This window comes from Anser anser (assembly GCF_964211835.1).
Source record: "Anser anser genome assembly, chromosome: 12".
NCBI lineage: Eukaryota > Metazoa > Chordata > Aves > Anseriformes > Anatidae > Anser > Anser anser.
The window spans coordinates 9,302,449-9,323,136 of NC_139733.1; the positions used below are offsets into that span (position 1 = coordinate 9,302,449).

Genomic DNA, 20,688 nt, shown 5'->3' on the forward strand with positions numbered 1-20,688 from the left:
TTCTTTGAAGAAAGGGAGAACTAAAAGGGCAGCAGGTTGCCAGGGGCATTTGAGGAACCACCGTAATTACAGGTTTAGCAGGCAGGTTAGAAGAGCTCTCATGAATGGCCTGTGCACACTTGAACCTCACCAAGGGGAGCATGTGAAAGCTGCCCTTTAGCCATGCCTCATTGCTCCAGGATTTCATGCTCTTTGCTATTCTTGCTATTAGCAGACAGGTGGAGGATGGAACATGTAATTGCCCTATAACTGAGAGCAGTGAATTTTTAATTTGCAGCAAGTTACCTGATAAAACCCAGCATGTAATTCAAATACCAAGTTCATTTATAATGCATATGTCTTACTTTTCAAATTGGCACGCCAGCTTATGAAGTGGCAAAGCCAGCAATTTGATGTCTGCAGCTCCCAAATTCCACATTTTTTGGTCTGTAATTTGTCCAGCCAAATCTGCAACTCGAAATCTGTGTCTTGAAAGTACAAGCAATTCACATATACAAATCATAGCATGATATCTAAACTGTTTTTTTAAAAAAAAAAAAAAAAAGAAAGAAAAAAAAGGCTTCGAGTTACATAGTTTATCTTCCTAACTTTGGCAAGAAATTGCTTCTCTTTTAGTACAGTGCTATAAAATAATAAGCTTTTTCCAGTTATCCATTATTGGCAGGATAGAAAGCAACTTTTGTAAAATCTGCAGTGCTGGCACATGTTCCTGTGTTCAAAGATACGCACTAACTGAAATTCTAAAATATAAATTAATTTTGTAATTAAAAGTTATGAAAAAAATAATTGGAAGCTAAACCTCCACATTTCCTTCCATGGGCAAAGGTTTCTGCATACACACTTCCTCTGAAATGTTACCTCCATGTGCCACGTGTTGTTCTGAGTTCTTCATTATTTGTAAAACATCATCCAATGGTTGTAGAGTGTTACATGAAACCTTGCCAAAACCCAAGATGCTACATTTCAGGGATGAAATGCCATCTTTTGCAACAAGTCAGAGGTCTGTTTTGCAACAAGTCAATGTCTGTTTTGCAGACATTTTAAAGCAGACCCTCAGAAACTGCAAGAATTGCTGGAACTAGAACCAGCATGGGTTGCCATCATCAATCACATTACTGTTGCTAATTTCGTTAGTTTTGAACATTGGTACAGAACTATGCCCAAAGAACCTTAATACACCAAGACTTCTTTCTTTTTCCTCCCATCAAATAACCAATGAGAGAAATGGCAAGCTAATATTGCTTTAGACTTCACCCTTTTTGCAAAACACTCAGTTCAAGAACACCGTCATTTGCAACTGGATACCAAGTGCAAATTTTAGAAATTTATTACTGTCTGCATGACAAGTATGTTGGACTGGGTGGTGCCACTGCTTAATTTTATTCAGAAACTTAAGTCTGTCTGTCCATATCAAACTGTGAGCTGATAGTGCCACTTTTATTTAGTTCATTCACATAAATCTCTAACATTATTATAGAGTATCTTACAATTACAGACAACCAGCAAGCACATCTTGAAAGTATAATTATTTTGAGGTAAGATATATATGACAGTTATTTATATGAACAGGTAATGCTTTAACTGTATTGTTTTCTTGGTGAGAGAAAGTATCAAAAATACGTGAAAGAGCATCATTCATATTGTTTTCTTTTCCAAAATAGTCTTCTCTAGGAAGTTCCAACTAGTGACCAGCAGGAAACAGGATCACTAGTTGACTCAAGCCTGTAATCTTTCTTGTATAGCCTGAAACAAAATCAAGAAAAAAATTGTGATAAATTGCAGGCCCAGAATCAACCCTGATCATACCCATGTTTGCAGCTGGTACCAAAAGTGAGAGAGGCAGATCTGGCACATCTGTGCTTTAGCCACGGAGGCAGCACTGATAGGGATGCACAGAGACAATGAACAGAGATTATACTCTCACAGCATTTCTTCCCCATCGCAGAAACTTGATACAAGCAAGTCATTTTATTTATTTATTTTTTCCTCATGGTAAATCCAGCTGAGCAAACACCCTCCCCTAGCCATGAAAATGAGGCAGCAGAACCTAATTTTATTTGGCATTTTCATGCAAACCCAGGGTGTGATTTTCCCTGCCCTGTGAAATAGGAGCCTTGAGCCCTGCAGTATCATTTGACAAGCAACAAATTCTGGCTGTTAGGAAAACATTCAAGAGTAAGTTCCTATTATTTATACCAAAGAGCTGTATTCTTACAAACAATCCCTTAGTTTCATTTCTTTTGATCTCTGCTTTTTGTTCATAAAATAAATCTCAAAGCATGTGCATGACTCAACCTTATCCCACCTCTCTTACCTACCTGGTAAGTCTGTGCTCAGATCCTGGAACGTTTAGAAGTCTTTCATCAGCTCTCTGCTTTACTTTGGCATTATTCTCAAGCTGTGCTTTTAAATAAAATTGACCTGAGCAACAGACACACAAATTATTTTAAAATAATACCAAAACATCCGATTATGGTTGTTAACCCAAATGGTAGCTATAACACCAGGAAAGCAGCCATCTGCCTCCAACCCCCCCACCCCCAAAGATACACATTTGGAGGCTCCCATAATAAATGAATAAAACTCACGTGTTTCAGCTGTGATCTGTTATCCCTAACACTCCTCCACAGATTCAGCCTTACTCTGATGTGTTTTCACATTTTGTGTGTGCATGTGGTTTTAGAATACGCAGCCTCTCCACTCGTAGTTTTTGACACAACTTCAGCTTTAGTCCCATCAGTATTTTGGGGGATGAGTGTTCAGAACCAGCTTGTTTTCATTTTGTAGCCATTGCCGGGAACAGGCATATTTCCACTATTGTAACCCCAATTATTTACCACTTTATGTCCATTATTTAACATCAAATGATTTTTTTACATAACACAGCACTGTTAAAGTTAAGCCCTCGTAGCTAACACACTGGCTGCTATTTTAGTCTTATTTTTAATGTTTTCTAAACACATAGGAGCCTATTTAGGCTTGTACCAGTGGTGAGTAGAAAAGCGTTATGTTATGCTTCACGGGTAAGACCCTCTTTGGAGGCCTCCCCTCTTTGCAGAATAAAGTCTGGATTGCTCTGGAGTAAATGGGGACATTAGATGTCTGAAAAGAATAAATTAAATGCAAAGTTTCACTAGAACTCCCCTGAATTCCTGCTGCCTCACCTGTCCATTGATTTTCATGAGAGTTTGTAGGAACCCAAAAAAGTAAAATGAATGTGGCTCCAAAAAAACACCATATTCTCATCTTAGGAGCTTATTTACAAGACCATCCTTCTTTGCTGTATAGATCCATAATGATACATACCCAGAATTCCAGTGACTTTGTCAGAAAAACGGTCGATATTCAAGAAACACAGCTGAAGGAAATCGTTTGGAACCTTTACAAGGGATATTTTTACTGTGACTGTATCAGACAGTGATACTGTTACACTACTTTCCTTTTCAGCTGAGACTCTCAGCCTAGGAAATAAATGATAATGTTATTTCCAAGAATATGAAGATAGAACATATATGTAAACAATTGACGTTAATAATTTTTTTTTTGCTTTTTGTCTCCTTGCAATGGCATTTTTTATGGTCTGCCAGTGGTTATATTAAAATATTAAGCAGCATATATTAAAATATTAATATAACAAGTTAAAGTATTACAATATTAAGTTTTATTATCATATCTTAAAACATTCAGGTGTTAATATTTTAATATAACTGGTATTTCTTTCCTCTATATGCCACTGAACACCTTTCCCATGTCGGGATACATGCAAATACATCAACAGAGAAGAACTTCTTATTGATTAAACACCTTTTTTTCTACAATGAAAAAAAATACTTAGAAAAAAAGGATATTTTTTCCATCATTTTAATGAGAAAAAGGATGGACCAGTTAAAATAATTGAATTGATTTTGAGAAAAAGACAAATATGTTTTCCCTGGATATTTCACAAGATATTTCAGACCCTGCCTTTCCTCTAAGCCCCTATATTTTTTATTTTGATTCCTGCAGTTGCAAGAGCTCAGATGCTGGTTTGAAGCAGGAGGATCATTTTGTTTTGCAGAAGACAAGTTACATAGGGGCATAAATCCAGCACATTCTTGGCTCTGTTTGGATTGCAAAAATAATTGAAAGCAGTTGTTTTAGGCCTTCTGTTACTGTCCAGAGGTGCCTATATGGGGGGCAGTACTGTGTGTCCTGCCTGCCCCAGAGCAACAGCAGTTTGTCCTGGAGGTTTATTGTAGCAATACAAAAGAGCTAATGCAACTGGCTGAATTCAGCTCTTTCCTGTGGTTTTGAAGGCTCCTACACAAATTAGGCAGACAAACGCAGTACACATTTGAAGTACTCTTTCTCCAGTAGCAGGCATTTGTTAGCGTTACAGACAATTATTCAAACACTTTATGCCTTCCCATAAAAAATGTCAGATGCCTAGATGTGTGTTATTTCTAAAAGTGGGAAAAAAGAAAACTCCAGCCTGCATGGAGCCAAATGATGTAGAAAAGATACAGTAAACACCAAAAACCTCACTTTGCGGTGCTCACCCCATGCCAGGATGAGCACAATGTGCCTAGTGGCAGCCAGCACAGCAGTGATACCAGGATTGTCATGCACCGCAGTGGGTGCTTCTCTTTGGAAGATAAGTGTTGAGTTATTCACCAAATAATGGCATTTGGGAGCATTTATCTGAAGCAAATGGCATATGTGAAAGTGGACAACTGGCTTATGAGAGATGTGATTCGAATTGCCAGGACTGGGAAAGGACGGAATGACATTTCTTACCCCTGGACAACAGAGGTTGCTGATTCTGTCCACGGCAGCCGAATGTTCTTGTTGTCATGGCTTAAGACGATCTCATCCACAGAGACATTGATTTGCACGGCAGGATTCACATAGGTAATTTCAAACTGCACAAACTGATTTATTTTGTCCCCATGTTTCCCAGTCACAGAAAGTCCTTTAAAAACATTGGCGCAGAGTTGTCAAGTGACCTCGCTTATAAGGTACAGGTGATCTTAACAAAACTGCTTCAGCTTTGTTGCACTTACGGTTCTCAGATCTGTTTTTGGGAGGCACAGCACCTCCAGATTTCAGACCACATGCCCCAAAGCTGCAGTAGAGTCTGCATCTAGCCCCACATTGCTCCTCCTCTCTTAGAGGTGCTCCTTAACCACAGCAGCTGGCAACCAGCACTCAGGGACACTTCTCTGAGTACAGGACCATGAAAATAATGCAGCACTTTAAGAGAGTGCATCTTTCTGTGAGCATGTAGGGGTGAGGGGTGTGAGCATGGGGTTTAAGGTCTCTGAATCCTCAGAAGCTCCCAGGGGCTGGGGACAAGCCTCATGGCATGTGACACCAGGAGGAGGCCTGCAACCACACTTAAAAGAAGTGCCTTCAGCCACCTCACAGTGAAGATTAATGTTGCCTGAGTGAAAGGAAAAATTAAGCACAGCCTCTCCAGTCACTGCAAGGTGGCAGGATGCAGTATGGCCCTTCATGAAATACAGGTGTTCATAAAGACACCGGCTGCTCTGAAGTGTTTCTCCTTTTTTTTCTGGATATTAGGGGTTGATTCCCTTGATGCAAGAGAAAGTTGTTATGGGCATGGAGAAGACATGGCCACAGATGCAAATCCCACTAGTCATGTGTTTCTCCTGGATCGAGGTCAGTTCCCACCCCATGAGGGATCTGGCTCACTCACCTTGCTCTGGATCTGAGATCAGGAGGACAGAAGGCTCTGCTTGCCCATCAGTATTTTCTTTGGGTAATTGCGAGGGAAGTGGTGGATGTTCTTTGGCTGGAAAGGAGAGCAACGTTAGCACAAGAAGAAAAATCTAGCCTATGCCTTTTGGGCATGTACAGCAAAATAATTCAATCTCGCTGTACCTAAAATACTAGTCACAGCTTTTACAGAATAGGAGAACTGAAATCAACACAGTAATTATTATTGAAAGTCACACCCAGACACAACTTGATATAGATGAAAACAGTAGATTTTCAGACTTAGAGTCTATTAAGGACAATGATCCCTCAAAAAAGCTGCGACTAAAGATCTTTTACACCACATTTCTGTTCTTGGTTGTATTCTCAAGCCAGAAAGACTTTCTTGTGGGATACAGGGATACTTTACACTTCTGTGGAAAGAATCAGCCAAGGAAGAGTTAAAGAATTTTCTTATAGCAATTGATGCAGTCAGAAAAAAACATTAACTTATGAAAAACTGTATGTTACAGTTGTACTAATTATTAAAATGGGACTACTCTGTGTATTACTTACTATGAGTTTCCAGTTTCACGTGTTTGCTTAGCCTGCCAACTGAAATACTTAAAATTAGCAAGAGTTTGAAGAAACAGTTTTTCTCTAGCTCAGCTATTTAACCAGGCAGAGTAGCAAGGCAGAAGCCTTTTTGGCAGAGACTGACTCCTACAGAGCACCTTGCTTAAACCAAGATGCCCCAACTGGGATAAAAAGCACAGCATTCATTGCTAATTGCTTTTGTGCTCTGCCTTGCTGCTGGGCCATGCCTGGTGAACCCCCGCTGCGCTCTCAGCGCACCCACCCCATTCCTCGCGCGTACAACTGAAAACAACCTGATGGAAACAGCTTCTTATTACTGCCAGACTGGGGCTCAGAGCGCCGTCGACCTGAAAGAAAAGGTTTTCCAATGTCTCCTTGGTTTGGGGTTGTGCCCTTCATCTCCATCCCTACTTCTAAAACAGTGAATTCTTCCTGCTCACTACCCACTGACTTTTTTGCATACACATGCAGATGACACGGTGGGCATTGTCCTGTCCTCTCTGCATTACAGGGACCCTCAGTTCTGTCTCTGCAGTGCCCGGCATCTGTTCTTTGCAGGATGTGTATTGTTAGCATGTAGATGGCGGTGCCCATGTTAGCTTTGCCCAGCAAACCCCATGTCTATGTATTTTTTTTATTTTTTTTTTTATTTTTAAACCAAGCCACACTTCCTTCAGCTTACTAACATATGCTGTTCCAGAACTTTCGCCTGTATCTTCAAGAGGTTTAAATATTGTTTTCTGAAAAGGTACCAAGATTGTTTTCAAGATTTTATAGTTCATTGTAAAATATCTGTGGACTGAAATACATTTAAATATATACATATATATACACTATATATATAGTATTCCAAGCAGACATCCACAATCAAAACACATTTGATAATGTAATGTTACATATGAAATGAAATTTATATTTTTTTCTTAATTTAAAAACAAAAAACAAAAACAGGAGAACTTACTAGGAACTGGTACACTCATTCTATAAGCATCTGAAGAAAGAAAAAAAAAGAGAACCCATATTTCATTCATGATTGTATTACATATCTTACAAAGCATTTCAGAAATCAAACATGTAATTCTCCAGCTGCATCTGTCTCCCTTTCCCAAAGCAAATTATCTGTAGTAATGAAGTCCACAGAACATGGGCACTGATCCCTACAAAATTATCCCAGCCAAGCAATGGAAACAGACCAAAAACTCCTTTGAGGAAAGGGCAGCACAGAGCTCAGTGTGTCGGTCCCCTGTGCGATGCAGGTCAGTGAGTTTGCTGTTCTTAAACTCCCTGGCACCACTTTGAAACATGCATCCTTCAGAGAATGGGGCAGTGTTTTAATTCCTTTAATGTATTTCCCTGAAAGAACTAGAGGAAAAACAGGACTTTACCTATAAAAGCATTGCTATTATGATATGTTATCATAGTTGAGATTATGGGATTGATAATGCTAGAAGTTTTACATTATTATTCAAGTAACTTTACTATTTCCGAAAAGAGAGAAAAGATACCTAAATTATTCTTGTGAGTCTTTCCAAAATATCTGGAGATTAATTTTTTGAGAGATGCTTCACATATGGTAGAAAGAAGCAGAAAACATCATTAGCATTGTTCACTTGAAGAAATGCTTTTCCTTATGAGTCAATTTTGGCCTTTGAGACATTCTGACTGGAAGATTTTCTCCCTTGGATCAGGTTATCCACCCAAGCCCTGGACAGAGCTTGCCGGTCATTGCTTACACGGTCTCCACATATTTTTCCAAATCTCAGATACTCCCCTTTATGGAACAAGTACTGTGACCTGTTTTTGTCTTTAGAGACTATTACTGAAATATGCTATTGGAAAAGCAGAAAGCATTTACCTCCTACTGGAAAGCTGCTGGGCTTCTCGTTGTCTAACACAAGGAAGAGAGACAGATTAGTGTCATAAAGTCAACAGTAAATTATTCTGTCCATGTGCAAAACAGAAAACTGGGAGAAGTGGGTGTTGGAGCTGCAGGTGAAGAGATTTTATTTTTGTTGAAAGAAGGGTAGATATAGCACACGCAATACTCCTAGAGTTAGCTTGCTTTCCTCCTGTGCATTCATTTTCCCACTTTATTGCCCCAGGGAAAAGCTTAGAATATCCTTTGCAATGGCAGGGAATGCTGTGTAACAACTGTTAAATTAATTTATATTTCAACAAATTATTTCCTATTTCAATAGTAGTGTCTGTTTCACCATGACACCTTTTTAGGAAAAGTCCTCCATGTCTGATTTCTAAAGGAGGCCAATCCTTAAACTCCCGTCTTCATTGCGGCATATTACCCTGTCACACCCCTACAGAATGAAACTGTGCTGGGGGGTCCACAGTAAATCATCATCAACAGCCACACATTCCCAGGGGACTGTTTAATACCCATTTACCAGCTTCAGTGGGTTTATTTGCTAGCTCGGTTTGCTGCTGGCCAGTGGGTTTGGTGACCACCATGGAAGTGAGGGGTGTAACAAAGCCATACTGCAGAGACAGCTCCAAGGCTCGTGCCTCCAAGGCTTTCTGCTGCTCTTCTTGGGCTGAAATACTAAAGTCTGTGTTAATGATGAAGAAATAACATACAAAGTCTATGAGCAGGAGGTCCACAGATTTGTATTCATATTAACTGTGTCTTAAATATTTTATTATCAAATGGTGAGTAATCCTATTGAGATAACTCAGCTATTATGTGCTTGAGGTTATGGAGATGCTTAGTTGTTTATAACACTGGAGTCTATATATGTTTCAGATGGAGTAAAAATAGTAAATACATGATCTATGAAATGTCTTGAAGACACACTTACTGTTCTCTTTACCAGCTATTTTCATTCCTTTATCAATAGACGTGATTGCTGGTTGCAATACTCAATGCAATCCATATAATTAAAATACATTTCATAGTAATATAAACTATTCTTCATAACATTATATTTTCATATATACACACATTTGATGATACAATCCTATAATAAACTGAAAAGCACCTCACATTCCTCATGCACTAATGTGGTATTCTTCTGGTATACTATATTTTTTATTATTATATCCAGAAATATTTGTTTTGTTGTGCTTTCCCATCATATAATTTATGAATAAGGAATTTGCAGTTTGAAAGTTTGTCATACAATACAAAATATTGAAAATAGCTTACGATTTTTCTAGAAGTTGTTGAATGGTTAAGTAAGCCCACAGTCTCTCGATGAAATTTCCAAAGATGTAACTTTGATTTTGAAATACTTGCCCCTTCTCTTTGACATTTGCTTCTTCTTTAAGAGTCAAGTCACTACCATGCTGCAGTGGGAGAAAACTGACCATCAGAACAGCTCCAGACTTCTTTTACAGTCACCTTATTAGACTTAAAAGAGCATTATTCGGGACCCAAGTGCCCTTTTACCCCTCAGAAAGTTTTCAGCAAGCTGTTTTCCCTCTGGAAAATGCAACCCCAAGTCACCAAAGCGGCACGTATTTTGGATATACATTTTTGGACTCAAAGTTTGAAAGAAGGAGTTATGAAATGGCTCCATTTGAACATTTTTTCAAAATGAAAAATGTATGTTTCCTTCTCCATTCTAAAAACACAAGCAAGTTTCCTAAACAAAAAAAAAAAAAAAACAAAAACAACAACAAAATGCTTGAAAGGCCAAAATATTATGGTTTTGAAAGGATTAAATTATTGTTTGCTTATTTGTGGATCTTCTCTTCCCCCCCCCCCCCCTTTTCCTTTTTTTTTTTTTTTTTCCTTCTTCTTTTGTAGCAGATTCAGAAGAGGAAAAGTATTTTAATTCTCAGATGTTTTCCTAGAATGGAAAAACAACTGTATGTCCAAATGTAAAGAACATATATTGGACACAAAAGACTTCTTGAAGTCTCCTACTGCACTATAAAAGACAGCATGGAGACAATACATTTTTCATGGTTACTAAGCTCAACACTTACTGACTGAGCTTTAATTTCCACTGGCAAAAGATCAAGCTCATTGCTAATTTTTCCAGACACTATGATTTCAGAGCCCTCAAAAAAGAGCTTGAAATTGTGCTTGGTTAACCCCTCAACTGCATTTTCTGGATACCGCATTTCAATTTTCATTAGTATTGGAGTAGCCACCTCTTGGTAAAAGCCCTAAAGAAAAACACAAAGAGAGAAAGAACAAATGAAGGCAAAATTAAGCAAAGCAATTTGTTGAATATCTAAAAACTCCTTAAAAAGAAGGGAGGAAAGCTTTTTCTTTCAGTAGAGGTGGGCAGCAGCTGCTTGTTTGAGACAGCTGTAAACCTTGAAAAATGAGTATTTTTCCCCATGTTCTGCACACTTTCTCCAGTCAGGCTGGTGATACCATATAAGCTGTATTTCCCATGGTTAATCAAGTACCCAAGCATCATCCCTGTTATCACTGTCCCACCCAGTTAAATGTCTTCTCTCTCTCTCTCCCTTTTTTTTTTTTTTTTTTTTTTTTAAGTTGACTAATCCCGAGCTTTAACCTCTCCCTTTCTTCTTCACTGGATGGGGCAGGCATTTGGCAAATCCTTGTGCTCTGTTTATCCAGCAAAAATGGGCAGAAATGAGCTCCCAAAAAGAGAACAGCCCTCAAGTTAACATCCCATCTCCAAATGGGCAGGAACGTCCCAAGCAGGTGTTGCTGCAGGGATCAGTTTGCCAAAAGGTGCCTCAAGCTACGTGCTGCCTTCTAGGGAAACTGTAACAAACAGAACCCACTAGCACTTCTTTGAGTGGTTTGAAATTGGACCCAAGAACCAAAGTTTTGTCACAATCACTTCCACTGGACATTTTTGTCTATTTGTAGAGATGAAGAAAAATTGTGAATTTCCAGGTTCGTCCAAATGCTAGCTAATTTGGGAAAGACGTCAACGTTGAGTCATGATTAGAGTGCAAACCCTCAGATATCCCGAAATTGATATTGTCTTCCTCCTTCCCCAAGATTAGCAGATAAACTCAAAACCAACTTCTCATCTCAGAAGACCTGGGGTTTTGCTGTCAGGGCTAGACAGGAGCCATAGCTTACAGATGGCTTTTCTGGCATATTCCTTAGTCCTGACCTGGAGCTGCAAGGCTGCATCAGCATTTTCATATAGTCGACGTGCAATTCCCCCATTGCTTAGGGCCATTTTCTCCAGGAAATTATAGCTGACATCAAACCCAAAACCGAGGCAGAATAGGGCATATTTCCCATTGACAGCTTTCTGTATGTTTTCTTGAATGACTTCCACTTTACTCTCACCTGTGATTGAACAAAAGCATACCCGTGATTTTTATTTTTTAAGAGTACAAAAAGATAGCAGGGGATTTAAAGGAAATCATGTCTCTTAACAAGAATTCAGAATAAAATATTAGGTATATGGACAATATTCAGTCAATTGAATTAGAGATGGAAGCACCACTCTGGATTTTGAGCGCCAGAACCTGATTCTCCCATTTAATGATTCTTATTACTTCAACTCACATTGTTACAGCTATGTGCAAAATGTTTAACGAGATTACGAGGACCAAAGGAGGTGTTCAGACTGTAAGGGACAGACGTTATGAATTAACATCACAAAGGATGGAGACATTTGATCTTAAGTGGGAAGACAAGTACCATCCACAAAAATATTCTGCCTGAATTTAGAGGATAACAGATTGGTTAATGGTGTAATTCAGAAAAATTGCAAAGTAACACAGCCACGCTTCTCTCCCAGGCACTATGTGTGATACCATCATCTTATCCCATTCAAAGAGCCACTGGTGGCCCTGTATGGTGAGCATCTTTGCCCACCTTTTCAGGCAGGAACCATAACTGCATGTAGGAATGTTGTGGGAGCAGCTCAGATATTCCCTTTCAGCCCGCTTTCCCAAGGAAAACTGAGGTGTATACAATAACATTGCCTGTATCTGCACGGTACTCAACTGCTGTCTGATTTCTGGCAAACTTGTGGAATTACAAAGATATTAGGGACTCACCATGGCCCTGCTCAGCAGGCAGCACCTTGCACCAAGTTTATTTTGAAAACAAAAACTACAACAACAAAAAACCAGCAACGCACAAAACAAATAAAAGACCAACAAATGAAGTACAAACAAACAAAAAAAATCCAAAGCAGCATGGATCACTCAGTCTGGAAGACAGACTGATCTCATTAGAGAGCTTACAGTTGAGATGCTATTACTGTCCTGGGAGGGAAGTTGGTGCCACACAGAAGCTAGACAAGCTCCTCCGATTCAGCACGAGTGATGTTTGTGCCATTGAAATGGGAGTTAGTGTTTAATTAACCAAATATTTCTCTCTTGTCCCCCCTGGCTTGTGATGTCACAGCTGACCAATAGTTAAGAGCTAGCCACAGAAGAGAACACCAAAAAATAGGCACCTTGAAAATATCTCAAGATTGAGGCAAGGAGGGTGAAGAACTATAACTGATACCTCTCAAAGGGGACTGTACATATTATAAACAAGATCTCCACCTTTCAGCTCTAAGTATTGTACTTCCATGTTTCAGCCATGCCTGGGTACCTCCAGAATTTCCCCCAAGTTTATAAACTGGGAAGCCAATCCTCTCCCCAGCGCAGACCTGGATCCAGCACAACCTGCTTATAGCAAGCCCTTCAAAAACACAAACTATGTCTAACAACAACTGGGATGCAAGTGTGAAAGTTAAAAAGTCATGGAGAGGACTGAGGCTAGGATTTCCTTACCGGATGTGGGCTGACCATCAGTCAGCAAAATAATCATGGAGACACTCTGCTCCGGCAGCCTCTCAGCTTTATCCAGCACTCTCACAGCAGTCAGCAGGGCATGATTGATATCCGTGCCTGCAATGAAAAAGCAGGCATCACTCACCTGGAAAGGATAATCAGTCGAAGAAATCAGTGTACTTCATCTGCAGAGGCCCTGCAAAGTTGATTAAAGTTTTCTGCAGGAAGCAATCCTTCAGAGAGGTGAGGATTTAGGGGTTTAGCCTTCTGGTTTAATTACAGTATATTACATTGCAATGGCAATGCTGGAGCAATCTTTTGGGAGCCTTCTCCACACATATGTCATGGGAAATACAAATGTGTCTAGAACCATTAAAAGTGCTTAAATAAGCAAACCATCATCTGTTAACCCATGTTGAAGAAATGTCTCCTAGGTTCATGCAAGAAGCTGAAGAAAAGAGCTCTAGGCACAGGTGACCTTTACCAGTGCTAGCTCCTGGGATGAGAAAACCTATATTAATACTTACAGTGTAACATTAATGAGAGAGAAAGCCTTTTAGATCTTCCAGAAAATGAATAGTGAAAATGAAGTACACTGTATGGTGTAGCAATTGAAATGCATCTTGCCTTTTTTGTCTAGTTTGTTTGTTTAGTATAACTTAATGTGTACAGAAAGAGCCATAGTAGCATGACTTTTGTTATTTTACAAGGGGATATTAAAAAATAAAATAAAAAATACAGTAAATTGCTGTGAAATGTTTGAGTAAATTTTCGTTTTCCTGCAGAGAAAAAAAAAAAGTTCTGTTGGAAATCTCTGTCTTAAAAATTTTAAACAAAACTTCCTGGCTTATATAGTTCATAGATGTGACATAACCAACCCTCTCTATATACATATCATAAGGCAGCCAGCAATCAGTCTTCTGCCACAATCAGCCTTCCTATCCCACTCATCGTTCATAATTAATGCTTTTTTTTCTAAGTGTTATTTTGTACACTGTTGGGTGTGTGTTTATGGTCACAGGTGTCTAGGTGGTGCCTGGTACCTCCTCTGGCCATAATAGTTTGCACAAATCCTGCGGCGCTCGCCACGTTCTCCGCAGTGGCCTGCAGCAATGCACTCTTCCACTCTGACACTTTGTTGTTAAATGTGATGCAACTGAAATGATCTTCAGGGCGGAGGTCTTGCAAAATCTTCAAGAGAGCTTCCCTCGTCTGTTCCAAGGAGAAAACAACCACTTTGAATATTTCTACTTTCATATCAGAATTGGGAGTGGATTTGCAACACAATAAGGAGATTTGTTATTGGCAGTATACAAGGTGCAGCCTTGTGCCTTTGTTTTGACCTAACAGCATTTTGCAGTTGAGACCATCAGAAATGGCTAATTCCCCTGACTTACAAACACACAAAAAACATTCCCAAGATGGCTATAGAGGACTTTTCTGCTCTCTAGCAAATCTACGTACACAGTTTTCCGTAAAGGAAAAATGAATAAATTAATTCCTTAAACTTCATTAAAGAACAAAATTATCAGTGAAATATTCGGCAAAGATGGAAGCAGGCAAAGCGCTCTCTGTCTCAGGATATGATAGCCATGAAAATAGCCTTAACAGACATGAGTTGCACTTTAACAGCCTTCATCTGTGCATACATATTTCCAAGTATTTATGTATTTATGAAAGTTTTGCTGTATATGAAACCACCATGTGTTTCAAAAGGGAAATTCAAAGTTACTTCCTTGAAAGGCTGGTGTCTGTCCCTGATACAAGCAGAGGTCAGTATCTGAAATAAGTTACCTGCTCAATTTTTCTGCCTGCCATAGAGCCACTTCGGTCTACAACAAAGATGACATTTTTGGGAAACACTGGCATTTCCTGGGGTGCAAAGTAATGCACAAAATACCCATTGACAATCTGAAATACCAAATGTAAAAACATGCATAAAATTATACATAAACAAATAAATATTGCAACTTAATAAGAAAACATTGCCTCTTAATGTTGTGGCATGGCAAGAAGAGAGGTCCATGGTCAGCATTTTATTCTTCTAAAAATAAAAAAGAAAAAAAGAAAAAACCATAAACATATCAAGGAACTACTAAAATATATATATATATACAAATATATTTTATATTTTATATTTTAATGATCCTATTTTGTGCCAATGGACAAAGTGTTTTTTAAAATTATCACATTAAACATAAGTGGTCTGTGTCACTCCAAATTTTAACCCAACTCACTTATCCCAAGACCACTACTTCAGGGCATACCCATAGCTATCATGTAGTTGAGGGAAAGTAATTTGTTATTAAGGAAAAGCAATTTGGTAATAGAAATAAGTGGAAATGAAAGGTGGCTCAGAGCAAAGCAGTGATGCATGTTTCAGGTTACTGTATGGTTTCAGCACTGGTGATGGATGCTGCTGGTAAGAGAGTTGGGGGAATATCTACTACTAATCCCTTTTTACCATGTTACCGTCTACCTCAAAAGCATATGAACAGGTTAAAATGGAAGAGAGTCACTGAATCATATATATTTTTTTTCAGCTTAACATCAATTTAATCTTTTGAATGAGATGACAGACAGACCCTCTAATAGATGCAGCGATTCTGGCAAATGTGCAAAGCGATTTTGACCAGAAGGGTTTGTGGTGGAGATTGCAAATGGAGCGAGACAGATTATCCACCTGACCACAGAAACCACTTGCCTAAAACAGTTGATGTATAATCAAAATAATATTTAATTATTTTCTACACTTCAAGTTTTTTTCATGTTATATAAACTGTATGTCTTGATACCATATGTATGATGCACCTGTGTGTATCATTGTATATTACGTTACCTCCGTATTCTCACCTCCACGCACAGCTCTGCTCATCGACTGTGACTGCCAGCTTTTTGCATGTTCACGTGCACTTCATCAGTGAAATAATATGAAAAGCAATGTACTGTATTTCTTAGTACGCATTGGACCATAAGTATTTTTAAGTTCCTGCTCTCTTTAGCTGTGCCTCAGTTGTCACAAAAAATAAAACTAAGCAGTCATTTTAATGGTTGCATAAATCACATTCCTCTAAACTTCATTTACAAGAAGCTGCAAATCACATGACCTTGTATCAATTGTAAATAAATACATAAATACATAAAAGAGAAGGAGAAAGAGAGAAGGCAAAGAGACGTATATACAATGTGAATATGTATTTGGTATTGAAACAAAATTTGAGAGATGACTGCTTTTTCATGGCTGATCCATTCCTGCAACGTGGTCAGTGTCCCTAGGGGTTTGCTTAACATCACCATCAGTTCCCACTGCCCCTGTATTAATGGAAATAGCTTTTCCTATTACTGTTGATGTTTCAAAGTATATGTTGCTGTTTTGCTGATTGCACCTCACATTCAGACCTATCTGTCATTGGAAAGGATTTTTATTTTTATTTCTTTTTTACCTGTATATCACCTGCAGTGGCAACTCGCTTAACATCGTAACGCACAAGGAAATCACCATTGAGGAGGGTTTCATCGAGTTCAGGATTTACCTTCTGTTGATCCACAGTTGGCTTAAATAAAATATGAGCCTGAAAAGCAATCAAAAGAAAAGATTTAAAGCAACATAACTTAAAGCTGCCCCCGGCATTAATGTTTAGCAGCTGCTGCCCTACCTTGGTTTCATTCTGCACTTTTGTGAGTGCCTCAGTTAACTCGTTTGTCATGAAGGTGCTGTCCGTCTCCAAGAAGCGTATGCCCTGGGGCTCAAAGATGTGCACATCAATCTGAGAGTGGAGAACAAACCTTCGTCATTGCCATGGAGGAAACCCTGCCGAGCCCCAAAATCACAGGGATGCTCCTAGCCCAGCCCTCTCTGAGGCAGCTCACCTGGAAGTGCTTAACCAGCTGCTGGGGTCTGACCTTGATCAGCAGCTCGAACAGCCCCAGCTGCCGCTTCAGCAGCTCCTCGTACACCAGCTCAAAAGTGACTTTGCTGGCAGCCGCAATGCTGACGGAAACGTGGAACTGCTCCAGTTTCCTGCCTGTGATTCTGGGGAGGAGAGCAAAGCTTTGCATGCAGTGGGCAAAGTTCATGAAGTGTGCTAAAAAATGGCCATATGGAATAAGTAAATTAAAAAGTATCAGTTTGTCTTAACTGGTCATACAGAAGATGTCTTATATCTCAGGTATATACAATACTTTAATGTGCCACAGGGGCTGCACATGCAAGCTAAAAAATGGAGCAGAAATCTCTGTGTGCGTCAGATTGGGTTTGAGCAGAACTGGGACTGCACGCATGGGAAGCACAGGTTAACTATACAACTAACACATGACATCTGTTCAAGTGCCACGGCCATTGCGCTTGTGGGGAAGCAGACCCAATGGGCGAGCATCAGCTCAACCCAGCAAGGTGCTCCCGTGTGACAGCAAGCCCCAGGGCAACACAAAACAGTGACACCTCTCTCTCCCACACATTGCAGGTTCAGATATAAATCATATAATATGTGTGTTTATATAAACAGTCCCTCTCAATGAGAACCCAAAGCTGCTTTGCTATTTGTCCTCCCTGAGTGATGGCTGACTGCAGGGCTTCACCTGCCCCTCAGCTAAACGAGAAGCCAGGGATGAGCGTTGAAGCATCCTTCCTCAGAACGGCAACGTACTTCACAAGGCCGGCGCTCTGCCCCTGTGAGACTGCTGCATCGTATTCCTTTTGCGCAGATGCTTTCTCCTTTATTATTCCTGGGTATACTTTGCCATCGATGGACCTGTAAGTTTTCAATAAAAATCATTAATATTAGAGGGAATATGCTGGGGAAGAAACAAGAGGACCACCATGCGTTGTGTCCCCCAGCTGTTAGCTCCCACATCCCTCCCTGTCCGTGAGGACGCCAGGAGTCACCACCAAAACAGCCCTCCTCCTCAGAGCCTCAGAGGGCTGGGGCAGCATAACCACTGCCACTGAGCACATTTGTCACCTTCTTTCTACTTGGCCACCTACTTTTTTTGCCCCACAACATTTATTCAGGACATTACGGAGCTTGGCTCTTTGTGCTTTGTGTTTAGCACCTCCTAACAAGATGGATGAACCCCACTAAGCCCCCAGAGCTGCCTCCTTAACACCACAGGTAAGAACTGGTCCTACATGGAGAAGTTGGTGATAAAGGCTGTCTTGGGTAGCTCCACTTCAAAGGTCGCCTCACGAGACTCATTAGCTCGGTTGATGATTTTGCTGGTGATGACGGTGTGAGCGAATCGTGATGTGACTCTGCAGTTCACACGGAGGCTGTAGATTTCAATAGCATGCTAGGAAAAAAAAAAAAAAAAAGAAAGAAAGAAACATGCTGAAACAGAAACAGCTCCAAAAGTCTTTTTTTTTTCTTTTTTTTTTTTTTTCCTCCCGGACAGCCCTTACTTGGGTGATGTTATTGGAAAAGTTCAATGAAATAATTAACTGTTGCTGTGTTACTCTGATATATCTCCTAAGATTAACCTCAAAAAAACCCCCACATGCCTCTTTAAGTGCTTGACCCATGGAAAGACACCCTCTAACTTTTTACGTGATGATTTGTTTGCTCTCTGAGCTGTTGACTTTGCTGCATGTTTTCCAGGCTGGTGCCTTGTGGTGGCACAAGCTATTGAGCGGGTCTGAAACCCGCGGGGGCCCCTTCCCCGTGTTGTTTGCACAAGCAGAGACGCCCTTTGAGCGCTCATCTTTCTGCTGGTTTCGTGCTTCCAGGGGCTGGAGGGAGATGGGCACCACGCTGGAGTCACCTGGGAACACCTCATGGAGCAGCTGGATGGGGACGCGCCTGGAGCACCTCCTTGTGCCACTGCAAGCAACCTCCTGCATGTGGGATTTCTGTTTTAAAGGCAGTGAGGCCCTATCCCAAGCAGGTCCTGTGTTTTGGCAGCAACAGTAAAGAGTATTGGTCTGGATATCAACAGCCTGACAACAGCACAATAGCTTATTAAAACAAAAAAGCTCAGTATCAAAGCAGATTACCACACTTCTATTTTTACTGTCCCAGTGTCACAAATCTTTTGAATAGCTAATTGATCTTTAATTATTTTAACCATTCATCTCCTGTGCTCCCCAGCTAACAGCATCCACTTGAGGAGTGCTGACCTCTTCCTAATTATGGCACTGGCCTAAACTGAAAAGTTTAGTCACGTTAAACTCAATACAAGGGTGACCACAGACAGTGCCGCAGCCGGCCGTACAAGTAACAGAGAGCTGTTTCTTTTTTCATTGTACACTGATGCCTACTGACACTACAGAATAAAAAACAAAAATCTTCACCAAGAGACCAGTTTCCCGATCCTGGCAGTTCAGGTGCCTCTCCCTGCCTGCGCTGGGGTCTGTCCTTCCTGGGGACACCTCTTCCCAAAGGCTTTTCAGGTGTGCCCCAGCACCCCTGCTTCTGCTTGTTGCTCTGGGAGCAGCACGAAGGAGCAGAGCAGCACAGCAGGGCAAGAGGCACCGCTCAGCGAAGGCAGCAGGCAAGGACCAGCCCTACGTGTCCACCTGAGCACAGCGCGAAGCGGCTTGTTGCCTCTCCCTGTGGGCCCATGCACCATATCCACGGCTTCTTGCAGGGTCCTTGCAGTAGCCATGAGGTCTGACCCTGTCTGCATTTTGGTTGTATTTCACACTTCTCTGAATAGGCACTATGGAAATAAAAACCTTCAGATATAAGGCTTCCTCCATTTCTTTACTTTCTAAGCTGAGACTGCAGCCACACGTACCCTGAGGTGTTCCAAAACACAGTTTGCTGTTCCATAAGGTACAAATAACTGCCTCTGCTCTCCTCCATCCCATATTAAACACCTGTCAGAAACCACCTGGCACTGCAACAGTCCATGGCAAGTGGTCAGTCCTGCTGTAACTCCTCTGTGTCAAGATCCAAACCTCACCCGGTGTTCAAGGGAGACCCATAAACCCCTCAGCTGGGTATTTTCCAGCACAGGGGAAGAGTGTGATCAGACACATCTGCAAATTTCTGCCTCCATACTTATAGAGTATCAGTCCAGAGAAACACAGAGAGGCCTTAAAAGGACCCAAAGTTCTCAAATCACAGCATAACACACCCGATGCTATACAGGTGCATCTCTGCATCACCTAGTCACAGCGATACCACCAGATCACAAAATGAGCAAACAACAAATTGTTAAAGAGAGAAAGAGAGAGAAAAAGAGCAAATACCTTTTGAGCAGTAGTTTCTGCTAATACTACAAGTGAGGAGAAGACCATCAATGTGAGCAACATTCTCTCTTCCATTTTGGAAAGACCAGATTTTCAAATGAAAACTCAGTTTATCTTAATCAGTTAATGAGTAACTTGTATGTGAGGATATTGTGTAGACTTTGAAGAGACACAGAAACATAATATTTACACGTTAAACATACGTAAAACTTGGGCTCAGTTAAAGTTTATTTTTTCCAACAGCTCTTTGCTGTTAAATGTTAGAATTTTAATATTTCATAAAGCATAAAGCAATCATTGTGCTTTCTGTTTAAACTGAGATTCTACTGGGGCATGTAAAATCCCACAGGCAGCTGAACAGGTCTGTGCCTTCCTGGATACATGGATCTCTATCATGCCCAGCAGTAACAACTTGGAAAAAGAAAAAGAAAAAAAAAAAAAAAAGGAACAATTGACATTATCTCAAGCACTTCAGAGATTTGGAGGTTGCCAAGACATGTGACATCCATGTGAGA

The 20,688-nt window shown here is 40.3% G+C and overlaps 1 protein-coding gene across 2 annotated transcripts; it reads right to left on the reverse strand.

Moving 5' to 3' along the window:
* Window positions 1-1,302: 1,302 nt before the first annotated feature.
* On the reverse strand, window positions 1,303-20,313 carry ITIH4 (inter-alpha-trypsin inhibitor heavy chain 4). 2 transcript variants are annotated; one of them, XM_083796338.1, is made up of 22 exons: window positions 20,174-20,313; window positions 18,113-18,273; window positions 17,631-17,735; window positions 16,855-17,017; window positions 16,641-16,751; window positions 16,428-16,556; window positions 14,779-14,895; window positions 14,028-14,196; window positions 12,985-13,101; window positions 11,355-11,536; window positions 10,237-10,419; window positions 9,452-9,591; window positions 8,694-8,848; window positions 8,150-8,182; window positions 7,256-7,285; window positions 6,588-6,641; window positions 6,274-6,312; window positions 5,699-5,794; window positions 4,777-4,951; window positions 3,307-3,461; window positions 2,319-2,421; window positions 1,303-1,743 (listed from the first exon to the last, which is right to left on the reverse strand). In XM_083796338.1, exons 1-22 carry the CDS (start codon window positions 20,246-20,248, stop codon window positions 1,668-1,670), a joined length of 2,568 nt encoding a protein of 855 aa, XP_083652464.1. In that variant the 5' UTR covers window positions 20,249-20,313; the 3' UTR covers window positions 1,303-1,667. The 2 variants fall into 2 exon arrangements, with proteins under 2 accessions (XP_083652464.1, XP_083652465.1); XM_083796339.1 differs by lacking the exon at window positions 6,274-6,312.
* Window positions 20,314-20,688: the final 375 nt, after the last annotated feature.